The sequence below is a fragment of the Xyrauchen texanus genome, chromosome 34 (assembly GCF_025860055.1).
Source record: "Xyrauchen texanus isolate HMW12.3.18 chromosome 34, RBS_HiC_50CHRs, whole genome shotgun sequence".
Taxonomy (NCBI): Eukaryota; Metazoa; Chordata; class Actinopteri; order Cypriniformes; family Catostomidae; genus Xyrauchen; species Xyrauchen texanus.
The window spans coordinates 40,285,528-40,298,975 of NC_068309.1; the positions used below are offsets into that span (position 1 = coordinate 40,285,528).

General features: G+C 38.9%; 1 protein-coding gene across 1 annotated transcript in view; it reads left to right on the forward strand.

Moving 5' to 3' along the window:
* The window catches only part of LOC127627410 (protein Jade-1-like), a 132,754-nt gene that overhangs the window by 73,788 nt on the left and 45,518 nt on the right, over positions 1-13,448 (forward strand). The window contains exons 6-8 of the mRNA XM_052103751.1: positions 2,406-2,617; positions 2,718-2,885; positions 7,856-7,972. Coding sequence (XP_051959711.1) covers positions 2,406-2,617; positions 2,718-2,885; positions 7,856-7,972 — 497 coding nt within the window. The remainder of the gene's footprint in view (positions 1-2,405; positions 2,618-2,717; positions 2,886-7,855; positions 7,973-13,448) is intronic.

Here is a 13,448-nt window from a genome sequence, read left to right on the forward strand (position 1 = left end):
TTCGCTGTTTGTTCAAAGGCTTGCAGCACAAGCCTTTCTCAGAGAACACACGCATGTAAATAGATATTTTTCTCTGTTTAACTCGTCTGAAAATTGTTTGTCAGAATAGTGTCATCTATGAGAATGCTGCAAATGATCTCCTACCATCTCAGGAGGTGCTGTGAGTTTAGTTTGCTTAATTTCCACAAAGCAGTATGTGTTTACACATTGTGAATGCAACATTAAAGAAACAAAGATGAACGTGATTAAATCATAAAATAACGGTTAGACAAAGTTCACCTTGAACGTAAAATTGTGTTCTATTGTATTTTCTTTAGGCAGCATTAAAGGAATATTCCAGGTTCAATACAAGTTAAGCTCAATCAACAGCATATGTGGCATAATATTGATTTCCATGAAAAATTTATTTATGCATTTGAGAACTTTCAAAAGGTTTGAAAAGGGCAAAATGTGCATGGTCTGGAAATATTATAAATACACAAATATACAGATAAAGAAAATACATTTCCATACCTAGCTATATTAGTAGATTACCATTCAACTCGTGTATATATATATAAAACTGAACATTTTGCAATATTGACTTCTGATTACTGAAACTAATTAACAAATAAGTGTGGGGAATATCTAGAAATAAGACACCCCTATTCATTTCTAAAAAAAAATTTTTTTTCATATTTGTGCAGCATTTCTGAGATTTCTGGGTTCATTTATAATTTATTAGTTTTGGTACTCTGTTATCTACCTCTAGGTGTCATTAGGAAAACGGCTTAAGATATGATACTTCCCTTTTAAAAAGGGAGAAATGCGATTGTACAAAGCAGATGAATGTAAGTTTTGTGATTGTAACGTAATGGAGAAATGACTATCCGGAACACATGCCCTGTAGTAATTATTTTGCATAATAATCAATGGGCATGATGAATAACTTACGAGAATTTAAAAGCATGAATATACTTTAGCATGAAAGAACAGTTACAGATGGAACTATAACTTTTATTTGGCTTGCCCATGCTAATATGCTCTGCTGTCGCAGCACTTTTGTGAGTCAGGCAACATTTTCTCACATCTCGTGTGATGAATCGGTATGAGTGGACTACTCCTGCAAATGAGAAAGCATTGGTTTACAGGATGCAGTATAACGAGTATAACAGACAGTTACATTATAAACAGTAATAGAAGAAAAGCATAAATACCCTAGAAATAATCTGTGTCCGTCACTTTGATGTCATGGTCTGTTTTTATCCGTCATACTTGTTTGAATTTTATAAGTACATTCAGGGGCTTGCATCCATTATAATGGCTTAATGATTTTTTTGACTCCCCCAAGCACAAGTCTGATGAAACGTCCAATCGGAAAATGCAAAGGTTCACAAAACTTCTTCAGGATTTATTTAGTGCAGATGGGCCACCTCTGTTCATTTTAACAGAATTTAAAATTAAAAAATTTAAAATTTGAATGTGAGAAATTGGAACGGTCAGCGGATGTAAAAGAAGTCCCGCCTTACAGGTTAAAGAGCCAATCACCTTTTAGATACAGACATTACCAGTCAATGAACTCTAGAACGCACATGCGCATTTGTTATACAAGCCTGGAAAAATTTGTTTTATAGCGTAATATGAGGTTAAAGAATCAAAATGTATGATTCCAGTATTGTCAGATTTTATTGCTGATTTGAAATGTTCTTTGATCGTAATCTTGACCAACAGTTTTTGAGATTTCGGTGTTTCCCCTTTCAAATAGATAGGAGCTAAACTGGCATGACTGGAAATAGCCTCCCGAGAGCATTCCAAACATGGCCAACAGTGGACTGACTCGCTAAAAAGATTTTGACTTCTTCAAAATGCCTGATTGCCTATAACAATAAAGTCACAGATGAGAAGCACACTCATCTCTGAAGCTCTAAACGACTGACAGTTCTGCTCTAAACGTAGGCCAATGTTTGCACTTAGCTGCCAGAATTGTCGCACTTACATAATGACTCTCCAAAAGAGACACATACTACTTGGTGATGATGTTAATACACATCTTAATACAAGGAACAGCGCACACGCATGCAGCGGGAGTGTGTGAGAGACGGTCAAAATGTTTTCTTATTTTTTTATCTGTCAAAATGACGGACCGCATTTGAATTTTTCCATCAATCTTTCAAGTAATCTGTAAATGACGTCGAATTGTGGGTTAACGCAAGCCCTGCTCTAAAACGCCATGAGATGCCACTGGCAAAATTCCCCCAGAACTGAGCTTGTTTTGCTACGTTGAGGAGTGGAACAGAACATGGGACAAATTAAATGAGTGAAAAGAAATGTGACACAACGACGCGATGCAAGAAAGCTGTACGGACAGTATAAAGTGTATGGTGCCTTTTGATTGGATGAGAACGTGTACCTTTGTGTGTTGTCAGCACTGCCGGAGCTGGATGAGTTGAGTATGGAGCAGGCGCTGCTGGAGCTGGAGAGCAGGTGTGAGCAGAACATGCAGCGAGCCATTGAGACGGAAAAGGGGCTCGGAATAGAGTATGACGAGGACGTGGTGTGTGACGTGTGCCACTCACCCGAGGGCGAGGATGGCAACGAGATGGTGTTCTGTGACAAGTGCAACATATGTGTGCACCAGGTGTGTGAACCAGGAAAATATGAGCAAACATTTGCTAGTAGACAGAGTCTGAAACCATTGGCTTTTGTGTTGACACTGGTATTGTTTTTGCATCTTGAAGGCGTGCTATGGCATCTTGAAGGTGCCGCTGGGTAACTGGCTGTGCCGCACGTGTGCCCTCGGATTGCAGCCCAAATGTTTGCTGTGTCCCAAGAGAGGAGGAGCTCTGAAGTCTACTCGCAGTGGAACAAAGTGGGTCCACGTCAGCTGTGCCTTATGGATTCCAGAGGTACAAACTGATGACTCATTACAACCTCGGTGAAGATTAAAAATAGTGTTTCATATAAATGAACAATAAAAATTTCTGCAAACTACTCGCCTTTCAGCTAGTCACCTTTTCTGAAGCTAATTTGCCCAAATTGTTTTGAAAAGTTTTCTACATTTTCCTTATTAAAATCACTTGAAAGGGTTCCCGTAAGCTTAGTAATGTAAAAAGCTTTAAATACAATAAAAATGCATATTAATACAACAAAGAAATCAACTGAAAATATACATCTGGAACACCTGCTATGACTTTCTCACCTTTTTCTCCTTCCTCGAGTTTGACCAATTGAACCTCATGATGTCTGGGTTATAGTTCACCCAAATCAAAAGAAATAAAAAATTATATTTTGCATGAAGAAAATAAAATAAAAATTATATTTTGCATGCTAACATTATTTTCATGATTATTTTCTCTATCCAAATGTATTTACGTACCTTAATGTAAAAAAATCTAATTACCACAACTGTTATAATAAAAAAAGATATATATGTATATAATTTGAATGTAATAAGTATGTGAAAAGAATTTAAATGATATGACAATTGTATAACTGTAATGAAAATCTAATTCAACAATATTGTGATGAATTTAATGAGCCTTTCATTTGGTCATTTAAGGTTCATAGTGTGCATCAGTAGACTAATTTCACGATCCTTCAGGGCTGTGAAATCAATCAAAGCAACATCAAAGTTGAGATATGATTATTTAGCTGCCGAAGGCAAACATGGTCCGTGTGTGCTTCAGAATGATCTGTGTGCATGTGCGGGGGCTCGTGATTGTAGGGCAGTTCGTCTGTGTTGTGAAGTACTGCAGGTTCTAGCATTCACGCAATTCTAAACATTAGTAACCACTATAAAGTTACTGTACAAATCTACAAACGCGAAACAGTAAAGGAGAGTTTGACGAGATGCGAAACTCATAACTGTCAAACAAACATTGCACTTTGTGTTTCATAATAAAAGCTCCTGGTGAAGCTGAAATATACATGAATTTATCTTTTAACTAATTTTATCCTGAAAATAATAATAATTCAGTATTATAATAATAAACTTGCTATATTCATCTGGGCCGGTTCCACCAGCTATACGTACGTTACAACTTAAGCCTAAAGGGGCACTAAATCATAATTTACACACTACTAAATATTTGAGCGTTGCACCATTAAACTTAAGTAGAACATAACCCTACGTATAAACAAAATATTTAAGGAAGCCTCAGACCACAATAAAAAAGCAGATGTTTTTGTTGACAGCTTTTGACATTATGTTGATATTTACACTTAAAACATTGAAAAAACATTGTTAAAACCTAGTTCTTCAGCAGGAAACCAATCTAACGGTGCACTTTCCTGTGTACGAAATGTATCAAATATTCAAATGAATAAATGTCTATTTCTCCAGCCTGTTGTAGATGAAATTCTATATTTATTGTCCCTTATTAGTTTCAGATACAGCTATTAAATATTGTTATTTACATAGGCTAAATATACAATTAATGAAATCTTGATTTATTACGTATGGTATTTTAATGGGGATATAATTTATTACAGCTGACAGTTATATGAGCAGACAAGGTTTGAACATCAACAGTAGCGAGATAAAACTGAAATTCACGTATTTTTAACACTTTTGTGTATAAATTTGAAGGCTGTTTATTGGGTCAGTACAGGTAAACGTCATATTGTGCGACTGCACATAATTTTACAGAGAGTTTACGACTTACAAGTTAAGTCTTGCCTTAAGAACAGGTGGTTCAACCGAATTAAGCACGACTATCTAATAGATACTAAGCCCTTAGTGTGAACTTTACGTCCTAACTCAAGTGAGAACTTAGCTGGTGCAACCCTACACTGGTTTCCAAAAAAATAAGTGAAGTAGTTTTTGCACACCTTTTTCATCCTCAAAGAAAAATGTTTTAGTTCAAATATATTAGGGTAAATAAGATTTCTATACAGTCAGGTCCATAAATATTGGGACATCAACACAATTCTAATGTTTTTGGCTCTATACACCACCACAATGGATTTGAAATGAAACGAACAAGATGTGCTTTAACTGCAGACGTTCAGCTTTAATTTGAGGGTATTTACATCCAAATCAGGTGACCGGTGTAGGAATTACAACAGTTTGTATATGTGCCTCCCACTTTTTAAGGGACCAAAAGTAATGGGACAATTGGCTGCTCAGCTGTTCCCATTTACCAAGGAGCAGATAAAAGGTCCAGAGTTCATCTCAAATGTGCTATTTGCATTTGGAATCTGTTGCTGTCAACTCTCAATATGAGATCCAAAGAGCTGTCACTATCAGTGAAGCAAGCCATCATTAGGCTGAAAAATCAAAACAAACCCATCAGAGAGATAGCAAAAACATTAGGTGTGGCCAAATCAACTGTTTAGAACATTCTTAAAAAGAAAGAACGCACCGGTGAGCTCAGCAACACCAAAAGACCCAGAAAACCACGGAAAACAACTGTGGTGGATGACCAAAGAATTCTTTCCCTGGTGAAGAAAACACCCTTCACAACAGTTGGCCAGATCAAGAACACTTTCCAGGAGGTAGGTGTATGTGTGTCAAAGTCAACAATCAAGAGAAGACTTCACCAGAGTGAATACAGAGGGTTCACCACAAGATGTAAACCATTGGTGAGCCTCAAAAACAGGAAGGCCAGATTAGAGTTTGCCAAACAACATCTAAAAAAGCCTTCACAGTTCTGGAACAACATCCTATGGACAGATGAGACAAAGATCAACTTGTACCAGAGTGATGGGAAGAGAAGAGTATGCAGAAGGAAAGGAACTGCTCATGATCCAAAGCATACCACCTCATCAATGAAGCATGGTGGTGGTAGTGTCATGGCATGGGCATGTATGGCTGCCAATGGAGACTGGTTCTCTTGCATTTATTGATGATGTGACTGCTGACAAAAGCAGCAGGACAAATTCTGAAGTGTTTCGGGCAATATTATCTGCTCATATTCAGCCAAATGCTTCAGAACTCGTACAGATGTACAATGACCCGAAGCATACTGCGAAAGCAACCAAAGAGTTTAAGGGAAATAAATGGAATTTTATGCAATGGCCAAGTCAATCACCTGACCTGAATCCGATTGAGCATGCATTTCACTTGCTTAAGACAAAACTGAAGGGAAAATGCCCCAAGAACAAGCAGGAACTGAAGACAGCTGCAGTAGAGGCCTGGCAGAGCATCACCAGGGATGAAACCAAGCATCTGGTGATGTCTATGCATTTCAGACTTCAGGCTGTAATTGACTGCAAAGGATTTGCAACCCAGTATTAAAAAGTGAAAGTTTGATTTATGATTGTTAATCTGTCCCATTACTTTTGGTCCCTTAAAAAGTGGGAGGCACATATACAAACTGTTGTAATTCCTTCACCGTTCAACTGATTTGGATGTAAATACCCTCAAATTAAAGCTGAAATTCTGCAGTTAAAGCACATATTGTTTGTTTCATTTCAAATCCATTGTGGTGGTGTATAGAGCCAAAAAGATTAGAATTGTGTCGATGTCCCAATATTTATGGACCTGACTGTGTATAATTGTATGTTATAAGCATAAATATGCAAATCAATAAAAATGATTACATTTTACTCCCCCTTATGTTCGTGTAGTGTAAATCTGTTTTTAAATGGATTTTATTTAATGCCTTTGATATATTAAGCTGCTTAGATGTTCCTCTGATAAAAGACACTTTTATGCTGTTTCAGAGAAAACACATAAGTATTGAGATAGATATATGCTGTCAAATATAGAGATATCTTTTCATGAACCATATTGCGCTGCCCTACTGTAAACTTTCAATTAGCATGTAATAATGAATTGTAATTGTAAAATTTCCAGGGCTTTCTTTGTTTTGTCATGTTTCTGCAAGTACAGCTTTTCAACTGGAAATGTGAAACTTGTTCAGCCAGGTGGAGGGCAACACACACACACACACACACACACACACACACACGTATTCTACAGAATATTTCATTGAAAAGAGGACAATAGGAGAATTGGCATGAAGAGACCGATTGAAGGAGTAAATTGAGGAAAGGCTGCTCAGTAACATCTTGACACTGAAGAGTGAGAAGGAATGGCATAGAAATGAGTGAAAGCGCTGTTGAACTGAACAGCACACCAGCTGCAGCTGTTCCTCATGTATTTCATCTGTAACAGTCATGTACTTTAATTCAAAGAGAAAGAGCTGCTGCTGTACAACAATATTTAGCACCTCATGTCTGATATATTCATATATATTTAGGTGAAACTCTGTGTCATATATAATATTTAGGATACTGTATTGCAAAATTGATGGCATAATGGCATATAGAGTTCATCAACTTGCCTGGGGTAGACTTATGGGGATTACCTAAAAGTGTAATCTAAAATATGACTTAACTGACTACAGTTTTAGTTGTGTAAAGTTCATTAAACATTTAGCCCTACTTCAGTCATTTGACTTTTGAAGTGTTTTGTAATTCTTTCAATATTCTCAGTAATTGGACTATTTGTATTTTGTTTTAATCAAAATTAGCATAATCAAGCAGCACAACAAAATCTACCATGATATAAAAACTTATGTCATTACAGTAATGAGACTTAGTTATTTCATCACATTACAGTAATATGAATTTGTCATGAAAATAGTGACGCAATGCAAAAAAAAAAAAAATCTTGAAAATAGGTTTTACAATAAAAAATTTTTTTTTGGATTTTGTGGTGGAAAATGAACCAGACGTGTTCATGACCATTATGTCTTCAGGATAATTATTTGTCAGTTCTATGGCTTTAATTCCCTCCCAGTTTAGCTCTCACATTACTCCGCTTTAGGGTTAAATCCTTATTTTGAACAGAAGCGTCATGTTCTCAACAGTGAACAGTGTGATAAACCTTTGATTGGTCATTTGTGACATGTTTATTATATTGCTGAAGGTGAGTATTGGCTGCCCTGAGAAGATGGAGCCCATTACAAAAGTATCTCAAATCCCAGCTAGCCGATGGGCCCTGTCCTGCAGTCTGTGCAGCGAACAAACTGGCACATGCATACAGGTGAGAGACATGCATGCATACACACATCACAGTTCAAGTAGAGACATTAGAATAAATGTTTAGCAACTTATCATCTGCAGTCCCACAATGAAGTCAAGAATTCTGTAATATAACATGACAGAAATAAAAAATGATGCCATTTACTCACCTTTTTTACTTCTTTCCACCATGGGACACTAAAAGACTTTTAAATAAGTTCTCATTCTCAGGAATTCGTTTTGTTGAAATAACCCGTTTTATTTTTTATCAAAAGAATCTCAAAGTGAAATATGATTTCTGTAATATAACAAAGACAGATGTCTCATTAAATTTTTATTAAGTTTAATTCAGTAAAGAAATTCACTGTAAAAAATCCTATTGTTATCAAGTGTTTTTGTCTTGTTTTCCATTTTAAAATTGTCTAAAAATCCTTAAAACAAGATCAATTTACTTGAGAAGCAACATATAAGAGATTTAGACTTGCTTTAAAAGAATGTATCTTAATAGAAGTGTTTTTTTTTTCACTTGGTTATACTTCAGCGAGTGCAGTTAAGACAAAATATACTTCTATTCAAGATCTATTCTCTACAAGCCAGTCTAAATATCTTATGTGCTGCTTCTCAGGTCAATGCGGTTTTTCAATATTATAAAATATTTGTAATATTATATTCAGCATTCTCAGATAAAAAAAAATGTCTTGTGCAGTATAGCTGCTAAAGAAAATATTCGTTGTTTTAAAGGAGTTTTAGATTTGTATTGGAAAACAAGCAAACCCAATTCAAAAACTGATTTTGTTGCGGTGTATAATGGGGCAAAGACTACACCTCGCTCACCTTTCTGTTCACTTCAATCCATCTTTAACTCACAAAAAAAACTCCCTCTTATTAATAAAGCTTCTTATTATGATATAAGTCGTGAGCCATCACGTTATAATCCAGCTGCAGCAAATGCATGCTCTGGGGATGAGTGTCATCAGCCGGGTGCAGTTTCAGTCTCTCCCTATTAGATCGGGACATTTGCACAACTCATAGAAGAGGAGCTGAACGCACAGAGAAATGCCAGTTTTAGAGTTTGTAGTCATTTACATGATCTGGTTATTATTTGAACATTAATCTATAGCGCATTAAATGTGACTGCATTAAAGATATAACGCCGGGGTGTTTCCTTTAAAGAGCTCCGACTCTGCTTATTCCACAACGAGAGTGCTTCTGTATTTACTTATTTGGTAAGTAAATACTTGACACTACATCACCTGAAGCTGTTTGGAAAGTTTACAGTGCATGTGTGATCTGTGTAATTCTTCATCACCTCAGTCAGTTGTGAACTTGTAACACTCTCCAATATTAAAGTGGAGTTTACACAATTATGGGATCTTCCGTACCGTTTCTAATGATAGGTTGAGTGGAGAAAATAAATAGCAACACTGATGAAAAATCAATAAACCCAAGTGTATTAACAAAACCAATAATATTTACAATAATAACAAACAAGGTGTATATACAAGTAAAAGTGAAGTCCGGAGTGCACAGAGTTATATACAGTGTTCAGATCAGCCTCACCGGGTGTTTGTATAGTCCGTGAGCACGATCAAGTGATGAAGTGATGAATGATGAATGACCAAATGTCCTCTGATAAAAAGTAATCCTGGCAGCGAGCCAAACGAAAATACTTTCAAAGAAGAACGGCGTTTCAGCGCTCCCAGGTCAGTCACCAGCGTAATCCAATGTATGTATGAACGGGTTTGTAATTGGGCGTACTCGCAAATGAGCGCCGACAACCGGCATAGCGGTTCTTTAAATAGAAACTGAAAGTTACTTCCTGAATACGTGGCAGGAAAACACGTAAGATGAAACCACGCGAAGATCTCGCGTGAACAGGGATGGGGAACAACACACAACAGCTGAGGGATAAACAGGAATACAGGGGAAAGCAATATAACAAATAGGCATTAATGACAAACATAATTAGTTTAAAGTCATGAACCTTATATAAATAACATCCCCTTATGTGGCCACACTACATAGATCTGGTTCCCTATGCAGGAAAGCCTGTGGAGACAGTTAGGAGGGGAAGCGAAACCTGACCCTTCAGGCCCTCTTCAACGGTTCATTATGGCTGATGGAAAAATGCACCAGGCGATCAACAAGAGATCAGTCTGTTATGAGTGGCATGACAAGGTATGCAGGTTGGACACCTATATTATGAAGGATGCTCACCTGGCCTTTCCCCTTATAGCTGGTCTGGACTTCCTGAGAGCCGCTGAAGCCATAGTGGATGTAGGCCAATGGAGATATGGTCTGAAAATGGGCAAAGGATATGTTTATCATCCATTCCTAACTGCACTTATAAATCCGATGCTGTCTTCACGTCTGATGGGTGAAAGCATAGGCACGACTGTTGCTGCTGTGAGTCTCTATTATGCCGTACCTCCAACCTGGAATCCAGCCACATACGACTTACCCACACAAGTTGTTCCCAGCTGGGACTCCGACAATCAGGATGAATTAAAAAAGCTGATGGAAAATTGGCCTCATACCACCTCTCAAGTCCTGGGAAAAACATCTGTGGAACAACACAAAATTATACTTTCTGACGAAATGCCCTTGAGATCCAGAACTTCAAAGGGTCTCACCCTTCAAGAAGAAGATTATCGATGAGCAGGTAGAACAAATGCTACGAGACCAGATCATCGAGCCTTCTTTCTCTCCTTGGTCATCACCTGTAGTCCTGGTCCCCAAACCCGATGGTTCCTACAGGTTCTGTGTGGACTATAGGAGGCTGAATAGCAAGACCATACCTGATGCTTATCCAATGCCTATAATCCACGACATCTTAGAATCCATGGAAGGCGCCTCCTGGTTCAGCACATTGGATTTGCAGTCAGAGTACTGGCAGGTTGAAATGGAGGAAGGCAGTAAAGCCAAAACAGCCTTCATCACCTCCCAAGGTCTATTCCAGTTCCGCTCCATGCCTTATGGATTACGGAATGCCGCTGCCACCTTCCAGAGGCTGATGGAGAAGGTCCTAGCAGAGGTGAGAGGGAAGTTTTGTTTCGTGTACATTGATGACATCATAATCTACTCAAGGTCTTTATCAGAACATGTACAACATCTGAACACCATCCTGCAACGACTAAACCAAGCATCACTTACTCTGAACATGAAGAAGTGTCACTTCTTTAAGAAGCAGCTGAAGTTTCTTGGACATATAGTCTCAGAGAAAGGAGTGGAGGTCGACCCTGAAAAGACCAGAGCGGTTGCTGACTATCCTCCTCCCAAAGACATTAAAGCCCTCCAACGCTTCTTGGGATTAGCCGGGTGGTACCACAAGTTCATTCCCCATTTTACCGACATCACAGCTCCCTTAAACAATCTAAAAAAGAAAGGAGTTAAATGGGATTGGACGCCTGAGTGCCAAACCAGCCTGGAGAATATAAAACTAATATTACAGAACCCCACAGTATTGATGCAACCTGACCTCAACCAACCTTTCCAGGTTCATACAGATGCCAGTGATGTGGGCTTAGGAGCCATTATTACCCAGCAAACTTCTGAGGGGGAACGGGTAATAGCATACGCATCACGAACATTGCGTGGACCTGAACTGAATTATTCAACGGCTGAAAAAGAGTGTCTAGCTGTAGTCTGGGTGGTGGAAAAGTGGAAACATTACCTGGAAGGAAGACAGTTCGACGTTTACAGTGACCATGCTGCCTTAACTTGGGCCTTCAACAGCCCTAAAACCTCCTCTTGGCTGACCCGGTGGACTCAATTCATCTTCCAAGTACATCACAGAAGAGGATGTCTGAACCTAGGACCAGATGCCTTGTCACGAGTCTGTGAAGCTCCTGAAAGTGAAGGTGTGCCCTGTCTAGCCATAATCAAATCAAAATGTGCCTCTGACATACCCCACACGTTACAGGAAATCTCACAAGCACAAAGTCATGACAATACGGTGTCTCTCCTCCAACTGGCCCAAAAAACCAGAAAGGTTCAAGAAAACCAAATAACCTTTGAAGTCCACCAGGGGGTGTTATATCGCCGGGTTCCTGTCAAGAACAATGGAAATAAATTCCAACTGGTTGTTCCTCAGGCATTAATTCCTGGTTTCTTACATTACTTTCATGATAACCCACTGGGAGGACATCTGGGACGACTAAAAACACTGCTGAGGCTCTTGGAGGTGGCGTGGTGGCCTACTGTCCGTAAGGATGTCTGGCAGTATGTCAAAGGATGCGATACCTGTCAAAAATATAAACACGAAAATACCAAACCAAGTGGTTTCCTACAGCATACACAAGTGACAGAACCAGGTCACACTTGGGGGATGGATTTCATGGGACCTTTCCCGACCAGTAAGAAACAAAACGCTTACTTACTGGTGTTAGTCGATTATTACACCAAGTGGGTATAGTTGTTTCCCCTTCGAGATAGTAAGACCCCTAGGATTGTCAAAATTCTCAGGGAAGAGATCTTTACCCGATGGGGGGTGCCAAAGTACCTCATTTCTGACCGGGGAGCCCAATTCACCTCCAATGTGCTCGCAGAGCTATGCAGGTCCTGGGGAAGCATCCAAAAACTTACTACCAGCTATCATCCTCAGACAAACCTGACAGAAAGAGTAAACAGGATGTTAAAAACAATGATTGCGTCATATGTGGGACAACATCATGAGAGACGGGACCAGTGGTTGCCTGAATTAAGATTCGCTATCAACACAGCACATCAAGAAACTGCAGGTAGAGCACCTGCTGAATTAATGATGGGCAGACAGCTACATGGTCCACTGGAGAGGTTAATCTTCAAAAACCCCACTCCTGACCAAACCTCATATAATAAAGTTGAAAGACAGACCATCATGGCAGAGGAGGTAAAGCACCGAGTAGGTGTACAACAATCTAGACAAGCTAGATACTATAATGCCCGACGGAAAGATGCGCAGTTCCAGCCGGGTGATCTAGTCTGGGTTAAAACTCACCCTCTCTCGTCTTCCTCGAATAAATACTCTGCTAAGCTAGCGCCCAAGTGGGAGGGTCCAGCTGAAGTAATAAAAAAAATGGGGCCAATAAATTACACCGTTCGCTGGGGAGACGCATGTAAAACAGATATTTTAAATGTGGTTAACCTGAAACGCTGGTACGGACGTCTCCTCCTATGCCGAAGGCTGGGGGGGGGGGGGATCTATGTAGCGTGGCCACATAAGGGGATGTTATTTATATAAGGTTCATGACTTTAAACTAATTATGTTTGTCATTAATGCCTATTTGTTATATTGCTTTCCCCTGTATTCCTGTTTATCCCTCAGCTGTTGTGTGTTGTTCCCCATCTCTGTTCACGCGAGATCTTCGCGTGGTTTCATCTTACGTGTTTTCCTGCCACGTATTCAGGAAGTAACTTTCAGTTTCTATTTAAAGAACCGCTATGCCGGTTGTCGGCGCTCATTTGCGAGTACGCCCAATTACAAACCCGTTCATACATACATTGGATTACGCTGGTGA